At 40.1% G+C, this 17,262-nt stretch overlaps 1 protein-coding gene across 2 annotated transcripts; it reads left to right on the top strand.

The window, feature by feature from the left end:
* The first annotated feature begins 6,572 nt into the window (after window positions 1-6,572).
* Window positions 6,573-16,455, top strand: LOC115772381 (5'-nucleotidase-like). Of its 2 annotated transcripts, XM_030718594.1 has the most exons (10): window positions 6,573-6,914; window positions 7,092-7,311; window positions 7,612-7,800; window positions 7,996-8,193; window positions 9,577-9,731; window positions 10,486-10,594; window positions 10,724-10,873; window positions 11,249-11,449; window positions 14,602-14,777; window positions 15,831-16,455. In XM_030718594.1, exons 1-9 carry the CDS (start codon window positions 6,573-6,575, stop codon window positions 14,757-14,759), a joined length of 1,722 nt encoding a protein of 573 aa, XP_030574454.1. In that variant the 3' UTR covers window positions 14,760-14,777; window positions 15,831-16,455. The 2 variants fall into 2 exon arrangements, with proteins under 2 accessions (XP_030574454.1, XP_030574453.1); XM_030718593.1 differs by having other exon boundaries at window positions 14,602-16,455.
* The last annotated feature ends 807 nt before the right edge of the window (window positions 16,456-17,262 follow it).

The raw sequence follows: 17,262 nt of genomic DNA on the forward strand, positions 1-17,262 counted from the left end.
GTGTGTCTAATATATATATATATATATATATATATATATATATATATATATATATATATATATATATATATATACACCTCAGCATATTATAAGTAATACTGAGGTAACATAGAATGGAAATAGTTACATATTTCCAACTCATTCACAAGGCTTACATGATTTATCATTTGTTCTATCAGATCTGATATATTTGTTGTATCATCTCAGAGTTTCTAGTGGTTCAAAGAACATGGCAAGAAAACAAGAGCATCTGTATATGTGCATTTTTTTAATGATACCACACAATTTTCATTCAATGTGATTTACAAAAGGCTTTTTTGCAGATTCTTATGGGTTGTGGGATCCTCTGTGTGTCCCCTGCAGCCCACTTTCAAAATATCTCATTTAACATTTTTTTTCTTGCAACTTATTCTTACAATAATATAATAAAATGATATGAAAAAGGTTTAAAATCTGATGTCTTCTTTCACCACTTTGTATGATCTGAAGGCTGCACTGGAGTACAATGAGAAAATTAAATATAGGACACATGTTGAGTGACAGAGCCCATCCCACTGCAGTGTGCTCCAGCTGGGTCTGATGGGATGTGGTGCCTTCTGCTCCGCCAATCAGCTCTCGAAGGTCTCCATCTAAAAATGTATTGAGAGAGATACAATTTACAACTGGAGGCTCGAACTTTCCAAATCTGATGATCGTATGAAGGAGCTATCGCCACCATGTAGGGGATTGTGCCACTTTTTGGGGGGATGTGCCCCATTTTTTGGAGACCCTTGCTGTGCAGATTCTGTAGATTGCTGAAGCTGAGGAGAAAGAGGGAAGAACATGCACTAAATACACTGTGTAAAAAAAAATTTTTTTCCCTGGAGGAAAACGTGACAGGAAAAGAGCTAAGTGGTGATGATAACGCTGGTGTTACTACAGTCAGACTCATTTTGGTTGAAGTGGAAGTGGATGAATTCATTTAAAAACTGAGTGTCCAGATAGGGAATTCACTATGAGCAGTGACTGGTTTTAGCAGCCCTTTAAAAAGCTCTAACTAGCAAGGGTGTAGGAATGAGTTTACTATTGGGGGGGACACATATCGGAAACCTGACAGATCATTAAATACTCTGAGCAAAGCTTAAAAAAATGCTATTTAATCTTTTACTTTCTTCTATTATTGCATGTATAATTTACATATGTATATATTTTATAATCATAAGATGTGGGCAAACCACCAAACAAAATGGCCTTAAACTTTTATCAAGCATAATGACCATGTCATTCCAGGGCTGTACGCTTACTTCATCAGGTGGCGTCACTGGTACTAGTAAACTAAATATTTCTGTAGCACAAAAATTATTTAGTAGTACACACACAAGTTCAAAGTTTGATATGTTTTATTGGTCGAAAACATTTAATACTGGTCAAAAAATGTATTTATGTAGGTTGACTGGCGACAGAACTGGTTCTTTAATTAAACAACGTTCTGACATGAAAGAACCCTCACAAATAATCAGAGGTTGTTGTTGAGGTTGTTTGGCAAAGCAATGTGGTTTGTTTGCAGAGGTGGCAAAAGTACTGACATTCTGTACTTAAGTAGAAGTACAAGTACTTGTGTTAAAAAATACTTTGGTAAAAGTCGAAGTACTGGTTCAACTTCTTTACTTAAGTAAAAGTAAAAAAGTACAGGCTCTGAAATGTACTCAAAGTAAGAAAGTAAAAGTTTCTACCTGCTATTTTTGTGTAAAGCTAACCAAACCTCATTATATAATACATGAGAATACAAATGTTATTCCAATATAAAATTTAATTTTAATGAATGCACTCAGCTTGAATCTGTTACATAGGACACAAACTGTGAAAGAGAATTTAACACAGCTCTATTCTCTGTGTCCTCCATAGTAGAGGGTGACTGTGCCTCCACCTAAACACCAACATGAGGATACTCAGGGGTTACAGTGGGATTCAGAAGGTGGAGGAACACTAAGATCAGCTGTAGTGGCTCTGCATGGGGAGAAGAATCACAACTTTGTGTTGTGAGCTCCAGTAAATGATGTTGGTGTGCAGGCTGTGATCAGCTGACCTGCTGCTGCTGCTCTGAGGTTTACCGCTCTGCGTGGATGAACTGAACTCACAAAGATGTAACCCAGTATTTCACAGCTATCTTAGGTGATTTCCATCCCCCACACTGACAGCATACAGGCTGTAGAAATGTTGGATTCAGTGAATGAATCTCAGCATCAGCAGCTTTGATTCAAACTCATCTCTGCTGCACTGATGTAACCTGTAACTCTGACCATGAACACAGCCTCTGTGCACCAACACAAAGCTTTACTGTAAATACAGTATAACAAGCTAACCTGTTTATTACGTACTAAACTGCAGTATTTTCATACAATCTTTGAATAAACAAAGTCAGCATACTTCAGTTTGTTTTCCAGTCCTTACCTTTAAATCTAACCTCTCTTCTTCCTCTCCTGTCCTCTTTCTCCATCTCTGATTGAACTCTCTCTCTTTGCTCTCCCTGACATACAGCAGCTCTTCTTTTAGCTAGTAGACACACTGTGTGACAAACTGCACACACTTTGTGTGTTTACTGATATTTGTTGAGCATTCAGAAACATTGCACTTAAAATTACCTGCCACACATTACTCCCTTTATGCTCGATCCTCTTCAGTAGTGATAGCTAGGCTGTTTATGTACCGCGAGCACAACTTACGGACTCGGTCCGGCCCGCTGTAACCCCTGATTATAGCACTATAAATGAGACATAAATTATATGTTTGCGTATTTAATCTCTTTGTACCCAATAAGCCCCGGTGATGGAGGATACGCCAGTACAATTGTTTCCTATGTGTTATTATTCCTCCTATTAGGCTCAGATCGTTTGATGTTTGACGGCACACTGACCGGAAATGGAAACTTCTCTCTGACGTGTTAAAAAGTAATGAGTCTGTTTTGAAAATGTAAGAAGTAAAAAGTACCGATACTTGTGTAAAAATGTAGGGAGTAAAAGTAAAAAGTACTCAGAATAATAAATACTCAAGTACAGATACCTGAAAAATCTACTTAAGTACAGTAACGAAGTATTTGTACTTCCTTACTTCCCACCTCTGCAAATAATGTAATTAACAAATTATTCACTTTACAGCCCTGCATTTAATAACTGGCCAAACAGGTGTCAGAGCACACAAAAGGTTATAAAATATTGGCCTAGGCAAAAGGGCCAAAATGTTTTTCCGCCTCTCATTTGCAGCCACAAACTGCTTGCAAATTGACTTCTTCTCCAGTAAGTCAAGTTTATCCTATATATGAAAGTAAACTGACAACAAGACGTTATAAACAAGCCATATTCATGGCAACGTTCCCGACAGTCCGTTTTACCTCATTCAAAAGAGTTTCTGACTCCTGCCACTGTCTCTACCTCCCAAACACTCCGTTGAGAGGGGGGCGGGGGAGCGCAGTAACATGAGCTATGTTGCGCCTTCAAAATAAAAGCATGCCAGTTACAGATTTCAAATCAAGTATTTTTTTTTTCCTCCGCGGTGTAATTTTTGTGTAATTTATACGCCTGTCTCCAATATTGGGGGGACACGCCCCCCCCCCCCCCCCCCCCCGCGGTTCCTACGCCTATGGTAACTAGTACATTCTTTGAGGAGGAAAAAGTACATGTAGTGGTAAAGATTCTGCAGTAACTGACACAATGGCATGCACAATGCGCATCACTCTCTTTCGTGCAACCACAGAATCACCGATGGCCTCATTTTAAAATGAAAAGAAGGTTACCTGGGGAGAGAGATTGCAAACATTTTTAGGGACATGCTGCTCAGAGATATGTGGAGAAGAATAAGACCTGATAATATAAGTATGTGAGATGAGATTTGCTAGAACTGCGTCCTGGAGATATAGGCTGTCTGATTTTGAGTGTGTATGTTTGCTTACATGCTCTATGTGTGAGGCATGTGTGTTGGAAGAGACGTTGGGTGGCAGCAAAAAGAGGTGAGCAGCCTAATCCTCTGTAGGCAGACAAGTGCTAATGGCACACATCAGTGCTGGTGTGGGTGATGCCTCGGGGAGTGTTAAAACAAGAGGTTATTGAGCAGGACAGACACAGGGTTCATGCTTGGAACGAGCATGGCTGAAATTTCATCAGCTTGTCAGCAATATCTAAAATTCAAGGCAGAGGGTAGTCCTGGAGACATGTTAGAAATCCAGAGTATTTGGACTGGAGGTGCACTGAGAATATTGCTTCATTTTAGGAACAAGGTGCATGAGACTGGACAAATATCAGTCTCATGCATGTATAAATATGAGGTAAACACTTTTCCGCTTATTTCCAGAGAGGACACATCCGTAAAAGAGTGTTGGCCCACTTTCTCTGAGCTGCATATCCTGAAAGTGTGCTCATCATAAAGAAAAAATTATATTTTCACAGCAAGGGGCTGTAGAGTAAAGTGCTTTTAGCCCACTAAAGGAGCACTAAACAGCAGAGGGCAGTGGGGATCGGGTGTTTTGATTAAAGCCTGGAAAAATCCAACATCACTGGATGTTTGAACAATATTTACACTTCACAAGTGCAATGCCATCTGTCTATCTGTGTCAGCGTATGTGTCAAACTGCACCAGATGCAACCTCTGGTAGTTTTGTCAGACGCAGCCAGCTGTTGCACATACATCTGTCTGCTTGAGCTGTTGAGACTCCTGGTAGCTAAAGAACGTAAGGTACTCAGTGTGATGGAGATCCACCTGACCTGCACTTCAGTTGTTAAAGGTACCTTGGCAGGTACAGGTGACATTATGGAGCAATGTTTTGATATGCATACTTTTTCATGCACACTATGATACATACAGTACTGTGCAAAAGTCATGAGCCACCCATCATTTCTTTTATATTTTGCTAGGAAAACGGGTGTGGCGGTGGGGTGTGTGGTCTTTCTTCAGCCGCACGTGGGAGAGGTGGGGCTGGGTGGTTCAGGGAGCAGCATCAGGTGAGGTGATATACCTGTCACTCATGGACTAATCACTCTCTCTTCCTATTTCAGCCTGGAGAGGAGGCAGTGAAGTAGGAGAGCACATGACAGACTGGTTGAAAGCAACAAAGCCCAGCACTACTGGCTGAAATGTTGTCACTGATTATTAGCCCAGTTCTTATGTAATTTGGCATACTTCAACCTCTTATCCATGTTTCCCTTTCCCTTTCCTGATGAGGCTTCAGTGAACAGTAGCTGGATTAACAGAAGGGCCAAATGTCTCTATCAGGTTCTGTGTCAGGTCTTTGCAGGATTTTTTTCCTTTTTCTTAAGGGCGTGACTTTCAGATGTTCCTCTGCTGTAGATAGTTTTTCAGGCCTGCCTTCTCCTCCACTTGTCCAGTATCCTCATTTTTTTAAGGACACTCGGCACACCATGCTGAAATATGCTGAATTTTCCTGGCTACTAGCTCTTTAGGAGTCACCTTGTTGGTGCAAAAATACTATTTTATGTGCCTGTCAAATTGTTATGTTTGGTATTTTTTTTGCAGATTATGTTATTGTTGTTGGAGTACCTTCAGAATCTGTGACATTAAAAGTTTAGATCTCACCTCTTAAACAAACTATTTAAGTTAAACAATTTCTGGGTGTCACAGTGCTCGTCTTAACCCCTCATTACCTTTCAATGCTTTGGTCATTGTCTGTCCACTAAGGGGTGCTGGTGGGTGAAGGGTATGTACTGAACAAGGATTCATCCACATGTGTATAATGTGTACATGTACGACATGAACACATTATGTGGTGCCAGTATTTATGCACATAACATTAAGTGAGCACACGCTGTTGTGGAGAGTTTTTCAAAAGTGTACTGGAAGACTGCAGTTTCTATCTTGCACAGATGCTCACAGTGAAAGCCTGATCGACTCAAGGACATACTGCTTGAAAAACAAGATAATATGTATTTAAAAGTTGGAGATAATGTTCTTCAGATAAAAGGGTCCATCCGAAAGAGAAAGCTCCATTGTTTCACCTGGACACACACAAACACACACTCACAGAGTAAACTGTTGTTGCCTGCAAATCAGTACCCTTTGTCTCTTACAACGTTACACATCTAATAAAACGACAAAAGACGTTTTATCCGCCAGTAACCAGTTATAGACATAATTAATAAAGGTGTAGAGTCATAAATAACAGATTTACTACTGCTTTATCGACGAGCAAATGAAACCATCTTTTGGCCAGATTGAATAGAATCGGTTTCAGCATCCTTTTCTTCCTTTCTTTCAGGGTTACAGTTATGGTTATCATAAATAAACGCTTAATTGTTTATAAACAAGTATATTTTTCTTACCATTACCAAACGATAACACCGTCAAATAAGTAAAAAGAAAATCCCACAACCTGGAAACCTAAGTTGTTTCTAATGATGGCTCAAAGTTGACATATAAAGCATCTCTAAATATAAACCTTTTACTTTCACAAACCGCTTTTTTTTTTTTTTTCCTAAATTTTTACGTCGGAATTTCCTGGAGTTTTTCTTCTCTGTACTAAGCCCACGCCTTCTTCCATGTCCTTTATATTCTTGGTCACAGATGCGTCTTTTACGCACTGACACACCATGGGTCTCCGTTCGTCTCGGCGCGCTCTCTTGATCTCGTTCTACCTCATTTTGCTAAACGGTTGGAGCGCAGCGTCGACCTTCGAGTTGACGGTACTTCACACCAATGACAACCATGCACGAATCGAGGAGACCGGCGAGGACTCGGGAAAGTGTCGATCCGGGAGCCCCTGCTTCGCTGGGGTGGCCAGGAGGTTCACCAAAGTGAGTGAGATCCGTAAAAACGAGAAGAACGTGGTGTTTCTGGATGCTGGAGACCAATTCCAAGGGACTGTCTGGTTCAGCTACTATAAAGGTGCTGAAGCGGCATACTTTATGAACACACTTGGTTATGATGTTATGGTAAGTCGTGTTGTTTTCTAACTTTTTGTATCTGAAAGTGGTTCATGCTTGGATTTTTCTAAGAAAAGCTTCTTTTTAAAAAGTCAATTCTGTAGTCACCTTTTCATTGCAATAAATCATATGACTTAATAAAGCTGAAGTTTATTTCTTTTTTTTTTTTTTTTTTTTGTCATATAGGCTTTGGGAAATCACGAGTTTGACAACGGAGTGGAGGGTCTCATTAAACCCTTCCTCCTGGATACAAATTTCTCAGTGGTCAGTGCCAACATTAAACCTGACCAGACTCTGGCAACGTTACATAACTACTACAGTCCCTACAAAGTTATCAACATTGGCTCAGAGAAAGTGGCTGTAGTTGGCTACACCACAGCAGAGACCCCCTTCTTATCCATGCCAGGTAAATCTATTCCAACAATATCCTACACGACAATGACATGTTACGTAATTCTTTGTTTTGCCAGTTTATGGATGAAGCTGCATCACAATTGAGATGATTTAATTCAATTACCCCACCCCTACCGAAGTTTGACTTTACACAGTGTCTCTTCTTGTTTGTCACTGTAATAACTATTACTTTTGCTAAAGCCAACTTTCAGATTGTCATCCAGTGCTTTGAGTTTTATTCGCAAGTGCGAGACCATTGCACGCTGCTTGTTTGCAACCATACTGTACATCCGCTCTTTCCTCTGCGTGTTAGGCCAACATCTAAAGTTCGAGGATGAGGTGGAGTCACTTCAGGCTCAAGTAAATAAGCTGGAAAGTCTCGGCTATAATAAAATCATTGCCCTGGGACACTCTGGCTTTGATGTGGATCAAGACATCGCGAGGCGTGTGAGAGGGGTTGATGTTGTTGTTGGAGGACACACCAACACTTTCCTCTACACAGGTACCTCTGACCTGTTATATTATTTTTCATAGGTCTTTTTTTTAATCACTTTTCTTATAGTCAGCTGTCTTCAGATGCACGAACTACATTTCATACTTGCAGCAAGCCACGTTAAAGGAATGGCATGTACGTAACTTCACTGTAGCAGGATGTAAGAACCATTTAGGCTACAAACCACATTTTCTTTCTCTGCAGGAACACCCCCATCTTCCGAAGTGCCAGCTGGCCTCTATCCTTTTATGGTAAGATCCAACCATGGCAGAGACGTACCAGTGGTCCAGGCCTATGCCTTTGGGAAATATCTTGGATACTTAAAAGTCACCTTTGATGAGGTTGGCAATGTCATCAAAGCTGTTGGAAATCCCATCCTAATGGACAGCAGCATACCTCAAGGTAGACTAGAATATCAGATTATACTTTACACATGTTACTGTTTGAAAAGTTGAAACCATTCATTGAACCGCATAAGATTTTTATCATGTTACCATTTCTCAGTGTTCCCTTAAGTGTATTAAGTATTGTGGAACTGAGGCAAAAGGTTTATCTGTGTGATCAAGTGTAGACTTGAGCCTCAGCAGCTGTCAAAGCGTGCGTCACGAGCTGGCACTGTGCGTCCAAATAGAGCTGTGAAAATTGGTAAACTGCAGCTGCAGCAAACAGCTGTAAAATGCCATCTAAACCAAAAGCGGAGGTCAAATCGGAGGAAAACTATCAGGCAAGTAAACGAGCTGTTAAAATAAACATGGAGTCTACAAGCTGTAGAATGGAGGAGATGCAATAGAACAAGCCTCCAGTTCACACAAAAGGGCATGGATAACATACAAGTATACTGATCATAGGCAGGAACTGAAAAATGACCCTGATAACATCAGGATAACATCAAAATTATTTGATGTTGTGCAAGTGGAAAAAATGCTCATTCTGATGCTCAATCTGAGCATCAGAATGGAGAAGAAAGGTGATTTAAGTGACTTTGAATGTGGCATGGTTGTTGGTCCTAGACGGGCTGGTCTGAGCATTTCAGAAACTTGATCTACTGGAGTTTCCTGCACAACCATCTCTAGGGCTTAAAGAGAATGTAGGAAGGCAACAGTAACTCAAATAACCACTTGTTACAACCAAGGTATGCAGAAGAGCATCTCTGAGTGGACAACATGTCAAACCTTGGAGCAGATGGGCTACAGCAGCAGAAGACCACACCAGGTTCCAGTAGAAGAAGAAAAGTTGCCTGGTCTGATGAGTTTTGATTTCTGCTGCAACATTCAAATAGTTGTTTCAGAATTTGGCATAAACATCATGAAAGCATGGATCCATCCTGCCTTGAATCAACAGGCTGATGGTGGTGGGATAATGGTGTGGAGGATATTTTCTTGACACACTTTGGGCCCCTTGCCTAGCACTGTTAAATGCCAAAGCCTACATAAGTATTGTTGCTGAAAAAGCTCAAATAATCTCAAACTAGTTTCTTGAACATAACAGGATTTTCGCTGTCCTCAAATGGTCTCCAACATTGTGATGCTTTTTGAATCTGTGCCAGGAAAAATTAAGGAAGTCCTGAAGGCAAAAGGCAGTCCAACCGCGTGCCTAATAAAGTGTGCATCTTAAATACTATTATATGTTCAAACAGTTTAATCTATGTTATATCTGTTTCAATTCTTTATAAAATATTCAGCATAATCTATTTGCTTCTCTCAAGGATTTACTGGAAATACAATAATTTAGACTCTTTTCCAAATCCTTTAATCACAATCTTTGTTTGTTTTTTAACTTTATCAGACCCACGTATCCTTGCTGATGTCGAGAAGTGGAAGACCAACTTGACTCAGTACTCCTCACAGTATGTGGGACAAACCTTGGTCTACCTCAATGGGTCATTTGAAGAGTGTCGATTTCGGGAGTGTAACCTTGGAAACCTAATCTGTGATGCGATGGTAATAGCTAAAGACAATTTTCACTTTAATTTATTCAGTCAATATTTTACAGTAAACTCACACAGGAGTAGTTGCTCCCTGGGCAAATTAGTGGAGATAAAAGGGCCGCATGGGTTTTAAGGAAGCTGACATGCAGACCCCCTCTTAGCAGATCATTACAGTGATAGAAAGTTACAACCATGAGCGAAGAGACTTTTCTTTGAGTATAATATGTGTCACGGCCAGCGATTAGACGGGCAGAGATGGGCCAAAACGCAGGACTCCAGAGATAAGCATTACTTAAAAGGTGTTTATTAAGGTTGGGGGGATACAAAAATGCTACAGAGGGTTGACGAAGGGAAAACACAGGAACACACTGGCACAAAAACATCAACGACACGACAAAGAACACATGGAAACTGAGGGCTTAAATACATAATGGGTGATCAGGGTAAGAGGAAACAGCAGGGCACAGCAGGTGAGGCAAATGAAACTAATAACACAGGGGAAGCAAAACTAAACACAAAGCACAGGGAAAACCAGACTGTCAAAATAAAACAGGAAGTGACGAACCAAGGTACATGCTGTCTCAACATGGGGAACTGGCACACAGACTCAGGACAGAGACGCAGACCTTAGATACAGGGGAAGACAGGGACAAAGGGAACAAGAATCATAACATACTGGGGAGACAAACTCAGGAAATATGAAACTAAACACAAAACGCTGGGCAAACGGCCCAGGACATGACAATATGTCCCTTTGACATTGACAGGTTTATCACAATATAAAGAATTCAAGTGAGCAGCAGTGGAATCACGTGAGCCTGTGTATGCTGAATAGTGGAGCCATACGGGCTCCGATAGACGAACACTACAAAAACGGTAGGTGTTTTTATTTTTGTTTGTTTGGGGGGGGGGGGGGGGGGGGGTGTGCAGCATTGCTGAGTTCTTAATCTGCCTCGAAGTGTTTGGTAATCCACTGGTATTTACATTTATTTATTTACCTTTTAGGCTCCATAACAATGGAAGAGATTCTGACCGTCTTACCATTTGGAGGAACCGTTGACTTGGTCCAAATAAAAGGATCAACAATAAAAAAGGCATTTGAGCACTCCGTTCACAGATATGGAAGCAAGAGTGGAGAATTTCTTCAAGTCTCGGGTCTGTTTTTGGCCTCCTCTGCTGACAGAATATTTAATAATTTTTAATAACAATTACCTTTTGCTTCTATACTATTTGAAAAGTTGTGTAACGGGAGGATTAAAAAGTATGTCAGATGTTAGCCTGTAAAGTAATGATGATGCACAAAGACGCGCACGGGTAGTTAGTGCAGTGTAAAAACAATAATCAGTGGGTTTATGGGGACAGTTCAGGTAGGAGCTGCTGTCTCCAGCTTTAAACTGAATATCAAATGCTGTTGATGTTTTCCCAAAAGTGATTTGTGTTTTACTATTTATATGTAAACAGAGGGCCAGCAAACACTTCACTTTCTAATTTAAATGAAAACTTTTTTTTTTTTTTCCCTGACATTTCCAGGTATTCGTGTAGAATACGACCTCTCCAGGCCAGTGAACCAGCGTGTGGCATCACTGAAACTGCTCTGCACAGAGTGCCGTGTGCCCAAGTATGAAGCGTTAGACCCACAGAAGACATACACTGTGGTCATGCCTTCATACGTAGCAGGTGGAGGGGATAACTTTACAATGATTAAGGAGGAGTTACTCAAGTATAATTCAGGTAGGTGGCAGCAAGGGCGTAGGAATGAGTTTACTATTGGGGGGGACACATCGGAAACCTGACAGTTCATTAAATACTCTGAGCAAAGCTTAAAAAACATGCTATTTAATCTTTTACTTTCTTCTATTATTGCATGTATAATTTACATATGTATATGTTTTATAATCATAAGATGTGGGCAAACCGCCAAACAAAATGGCTTGAAACTTTTATCAAGCATAATGACCATGTCATTCCAGGGCTGTACGCTTACTTCATCAGGTGGCGTCACTGGTACTAGCAAACTAAATATTTCTGTAGCACAAAAATTATTTAGTAGTACACACACAAGTTCAAAGTTTGATATGTTTTATTGTCACCTTCTACTATGGAGGACACAGAGACTAGAGCTGTGTTTAAATTCCCTTTCACAGTTTGTGTCCTACATAACAGATTCAAGCTGAGTGCATTCATTAGGATTAAAATTTAGATTGGAATAATGTTTCTATTCTCATGTATTATTTTAGATTATTACAATAATATATAATGAGGTTCAGTTAGCTTTACAGAAAGATAGCTGGTAGAAACGTCCTCCAAAGAACTACTTTTACTTTCTTACTTTGAGTACATTTCAGAGCCTGTACTTTTTTACTTTTACTTAAGTAAAGAAGTTGAACCAGTACTTCGACTTTTAGCAAAGTATTTTTTAACACAAGTACTTGTACTTCTACTTAAGTACAGAATGTCAATACTTTTGCCACCTCTGCAAACCACATTGCTTTGCCGAAACTCTAGCAGCAAACAACCAAAACTGGAATTAAAGTATGAGCATTAACCACAGTAGCATACCAAAAGGTTCCTCCAAACAAACAAAACATCCACGACACAAACAAAGAAGGAACCAAGCTACAACAAAGCTCACACCAAGCTCACAGTTAACCAAAGCTACCAAACCACCAAGTTATACTTCACAACACTATTCAAGTTCAACCCTTCAGTAACAGTCGCATTGTTCTTCTTGGCCTTCATGCATTCATCACGGTGTAGTTAGTGGTATGTTTTCAGGTGGTTGCCACAACTCTACAGCACTCTTTGCATAATGTTTTGAAACTGACGATCCTTCCATGTCAGCCTAAATCCAAAGTATTTCCAAGCAACTGTTGGTGATCAGCTTCAAACCTTTTTCTTTCAGACCTTTTCACCTTTTAACATAGTGTTAGTCATCCAGACTAGTTAACACGTGGTGAAAGGAGCTGCTGTGACTGGCACATACAGGCACATGATCGGGCAGTGATTTAGGGAGCACTTGATTTGGTTTTACTTTGCTTTCTATCGGCGGAGCACGCATTTTAAATATCACTTGATCGTGTTCGTGTAACTGAACATTGAAATTAAAATTCAATTAACTTTTCATGGTTCTGGGTCATCTGCCCAGAGTTTTGTGTTCAAGTTTTGTTATTGATAATTATCTTCAGTTTGTTTCTTAATTTGCTTATGGTTTTGAGTATTGTGTATCCCACTAGTGTTTCAGTTTTGAGCATTCAGTTTTGTCTTACTGTGTTTGTTGTATTCCCTCAGTGTGCCTGCCTCCCCGTGTTGTGCGTCAACCCCACGTTCCTGTTCCCATGTTCAGTTATTCCCTTTTTTATTTTGTCGGCCTCTTGTGTCTCATATTTTGTATTCAGTTTACTTCCTTCATCCCGCCCTCTGTGATTAGTTTCTTCTGTGCTCCCACCTGTTTCCTTTTCCCTCGTTACCTCATGTATATTGTCAGAGTTTTCCTCTGCTCCTTGTTGCGTCCTCCCTCTTGGCTGTGTCCCTGCCCATTGTGCCTCCTAGAAAAGTTATAGTTTCAGATTATCTGTTCCTGACCAGCCTTATTTTTTGTCTTGTCAAGAGTTCGGCAGTAAAGCTCCTCCAGGTTACCTCTCATTCTGCTACACAGCCAAACTGTGACATAACTGTGCAGTCGTAGTCATCATATTTCACATTTGCTAGAATCTGAACTGGTGATACTAACTTTGGGTGCCTAACTTTCAGCTGTGGTGATTTTATACATCCTCGTTGCTGCCAGACTGAATGTCTGTGTGTGAAGCATCCAAATTTAGAAATTCACATTCGAAGCCACTGCTGTGGCTACAGCTGACCTTTATTTCCACTCTATACTCACAGTGACTGTACATCTTAAATTAAATTCCTCCAGTGTCTTACTGCAACTTGATTGGTTGGTGGATGCATACAACCGCAGGGCTTCCTAGTCATTTTCATTCCAAGCATGTCTTTTATGTACAGCATGCCACTTAACCAATTTATCGAAACATCAAAACAACTACTGAGTAGCTTGCCGTGGGATTTTGTGTTGACATCCACAATCCCAAGATGCTTACTGTATGTTGGCCTAAACATTTTGGTTTCACCCTCTCACCCCCAACAGGTTGCGGTAGATGGCTGCCCCTCCCTGAGCCTGGTTCTGTTGGAGGTTTCTTCCTGTTAAAATGGAATTTTTCCTTTCAGCTGTTGCCAAGTGCTTGCTCATAGGGGGTAGTTTTGATTGCTTTCTTATTCTATGATCTTTATCTTACAATATAAAGTGCCTTCTGGTGTCTGTTGTTGTGATTTGGTGCTATATGAATAAAATGGAATTGATTTGAAATTGATGATCCTTTGATGTTCACAACTGTGACTTAAAAAAAAAAGTAAATAGAAATCTATTGTTTTTATAAAGGGGAGGGGAGTTTGTGACTCCATTTCACATTTGGTAGAAAAGTTAATTGATGACACTAATTTTGGATGCTGATGTTTAAACTGTAGTGGTTCCTAGCTCCTCTGTGCTGCCAGGGTTAATGAATCTGAACCGTCCTAGCAACATTCGCATTTGAAAGGGTGTCCACTGTTGTAGCTGCAACTTTGTGCTCTGTCTTTGGTTGGTCCCCAAGCCTTTAGTTCTAGCTTTACTCTTGGGATTCTCTCCAGCAGGGATGCTTTATTCAGTCTGTATTTTTTTTTTTTTAATTCTTGACAAAAACACTATAAATTGAGAACTGACCTATTAAACTTGACCATTAGGAAGATGCTATTGATGTATTTTGCATTTTTATTATTAGTGTATTTAAAGCTATTTTGGGGGGAAAGCAAAAATACCAAATGGGATTTTTTTTTGCCATTTCTTGCAGGTGACATGGACATTACTGTTTTTTCCAAGTACATCCAGGATAAGAAGCATGTGTACCCTGCAGTAGAAGGCCGCATCACTTTCAGGAACTCTGCTGTCATTACTCTATTCAGCACTGGCTTGTTGCTGCTGAATCTATGTCTGTCTCTGACCCTCTGATTGGCTTCTTACATTCTGGTAAACTGTGATCTATTGAAAGACTCAGAAACTCCTGCGGGACTTGGTTAACTGTCTTTTCACCTCACTGCCTTCAAGCCTAACTAGAAGACAACAGAATTACAGGTTCAGCCCCATGGTTGCCAGTGTCCAGGCAGAAATTAATTTTAATCCACAACCGAGCCAACAATCCCCCAAAAAATATTAGAGACAATGTTGTTTACTAAAACCTTACACACACACTTATTTACAGAGTAACAGTGGATGGAAACAAGCACACAAAATGTCAAGGATACCAATTGGGTTTTTCTTTAATTATCCTTCAGTCTTAAAGTGCCTCAAAAACTCAGGTTCGTGTGATTGGAGAGAATTTATTCAGATAGAAAGAAAAATACTATAAAAGCACATCACCTTTATAAAGAACTATGTGGTTATCAGGTTACAAAAATGAATGTATTACTGTGGAAATATGATTTGTAAATAAGCCAGTGATTTGTTGTCACGAGGGCCTCCTTGGTCTGCCAGTATGCAAAGCTGAAAGATTCAGCTGAACTGAGTTCATGAATTTGTCAATGCATCTATGCTTTTTATTCAAAAGTCATATTTCTGAAATTGCTTTGTAAGACTGTGATAAATTGAAAACCCAAATGTTTTTTTTTTTTCCCTATTTTTTATTTTTACACATTGAAAGTAGATGGAATTAAGGCCCATTATGTATTGAATTAATCTTGTGGTCATTCCATCATTAGCTTAATTTTAGTAGCAAATAGTTGTGGGGTTTTTTTTTGTTGTTTTTTTTTTTTAATGGTTGTTTTTTTAATGAGATTGTTAGTATAGTCAGTCTCAAAAGCCGGGGATTGGACCACCACCCAACACATATTGCACCCGACCCCTGTGGCGCCTCCTGCGGGTCAGGAGGGCAGCCCATCTGTCATCTTCGGGCTGTGCCCAGCCAGGCCCCATGGGTTAAGCCACCTAGAGCTCTCCCTCAAGTTCCATCCCCAGGCCTGACTCCAGGATGGGGCTCCAGTAACCCTATGGTAAACTGGTCGCTTGATTTTTGTCTTTTTTCAGAGTGGTCCTCTGCTCAAAAGGAGCCAGTCTGACTAGGATGCTTCCTGGGTGAGATGTTCAGGGCATCTTCTATGGGGAGGAGGCCCCGGGGTAGACCCAGGGCATGCTGGAGAGATTACATCTCTTGGCTGGCCTGGGAGCGTCTAAGTATTCCCCTGGATGAGCTAGAGGTGGTGGCTGGGGAGAGGGAGATCTGGGCGGCTACCCCCTTGACCCAGCCCTGGACAAGCTGCAGGAAATGGATGGACATTACTATAGTAATATGTATTTGGTTGCTATGATTATTCCTTTTTCAGCTACCCGTCATTTAGCTTAAACGTTTTACATATCTCTCAAGCCTCAATCAAGTGCCATCTTCAAATGGACTGTCACAGCCAATCATATTCAGCTGTCAATGACAAAAGAAACAGAAAAATTTCAAATTTAAGATCAAATGTTTAATATTTTTACTACTAACTTGACTTTTGGATTCAGATGATAAGGTTGGTGATAGTTTTCTTTTATTATTACATCTATTTAAAGTCACAGAGGACACAGAGACTAGAGCTGTGTTTAAATTCCCTTTCACAGTTTGTGTCCTATGTAACAGATTCAAGCTGAGTGCATTCATTAGGATTAAAATTTAGATTGGAATAACGTTTCTATTCTCATGTATTATTTTAGATTATTACAATAATATATAATGAGGTTCAGTTAGCTTTTCAGAAAGATAGCTGGTAGAAACGTCCTCCAAAGAACTACTTTTACTTTCTTACTTTGAGTACATTTCAGAGCCTGTACTTTTTTACTTTTACTTAAGTAAAGAAGTTGAACCAGTACTTCGACTTTTAGCAAAGTATTTTTTAACACAAGTACTTGTACTTCTACTTAAGTACAGAATGTCAGTACTTTTGCCACCTCTGGTCCTGAGTGTGCCTCTCCTGTTTTCTTTATGCATTAGTTCTCTTGTCTTCCTTGTTTCTACTTCCTCTTTCATTTTGGTAATTACTTTGTTGTGGTTCCACGGTGTAGTGGTTAATACATTTGCCTTAAACATGAAGGATCCCTGGTTTAAGACTAGGAAGGAAAACAAGCTCAGCCTCAGAGGGCCACAACCTTGTGTACTCCTAGTGATGGTCCCAAGCCCAGATAAATGATCGGGTTGGGCATTCCATGTAAAACTGTGCCAAATCAAATATGTGGATCCATCTGCTGTGCTGACCCCTTGGAAATGAGAGTAGCTCCAAGAATCACTTCTCCTAAAGTGCTGCCTGTGCCTTTGTCTTCCCTCCTTATTCCTTTCCACAAGCTTTTGTTATGTTTGTTTTTATGTAACTCTTTATATTGCTCCCAGTCTCGGCTGGGACTCCCTTCCAAAAGAGATTTACAATCTCAATGGGATTTTCCTGGTAAAATAAAAGTTGAATAAAAAATACAATGTGTGCATTTTGGA

Source organism: Archocentrus centrarchus, chromosome 22 (assembly GCF_007364275.1).
Source record: "Archocentrus centrarchus isolate MPI-CPG fArcCen1 chromosome 22, fArcCen1, whole genome shotgun sequence".
Classification (NCBI taxonomy): Eukaryota; Metazoa; Chordata; class Actinopteri; order Cichliformes; family Cichlidae; genus Archocentrus; species Archocentrus centrarchus.

Excerpts from the sequence above, each read along its gene's own strand:
- LOC115772381 (XM_030718593.1), top strand. The coding sequence starts at position 6,573 with ATGGGTCTCCGTTCGTCTCGGCGCGCTCTCTTGATCTCGTTCTACCTC. Across the intron at positions 7,801-7,995 it reads CAACACTTTCCTCTACACAG|GAACACCCCCATCTTCCGAA; the intron begins GTACCTCTGACC and ends CTTTCTCTGCAG. Across the intron at positions 10,874-11,248 it reads AGAATTTCTTCAAGTCTCGG|GTATTCGTGTAGAATACGAC; the intron begins GTCTGTTTTTGG and ends TGACATTTCCAG.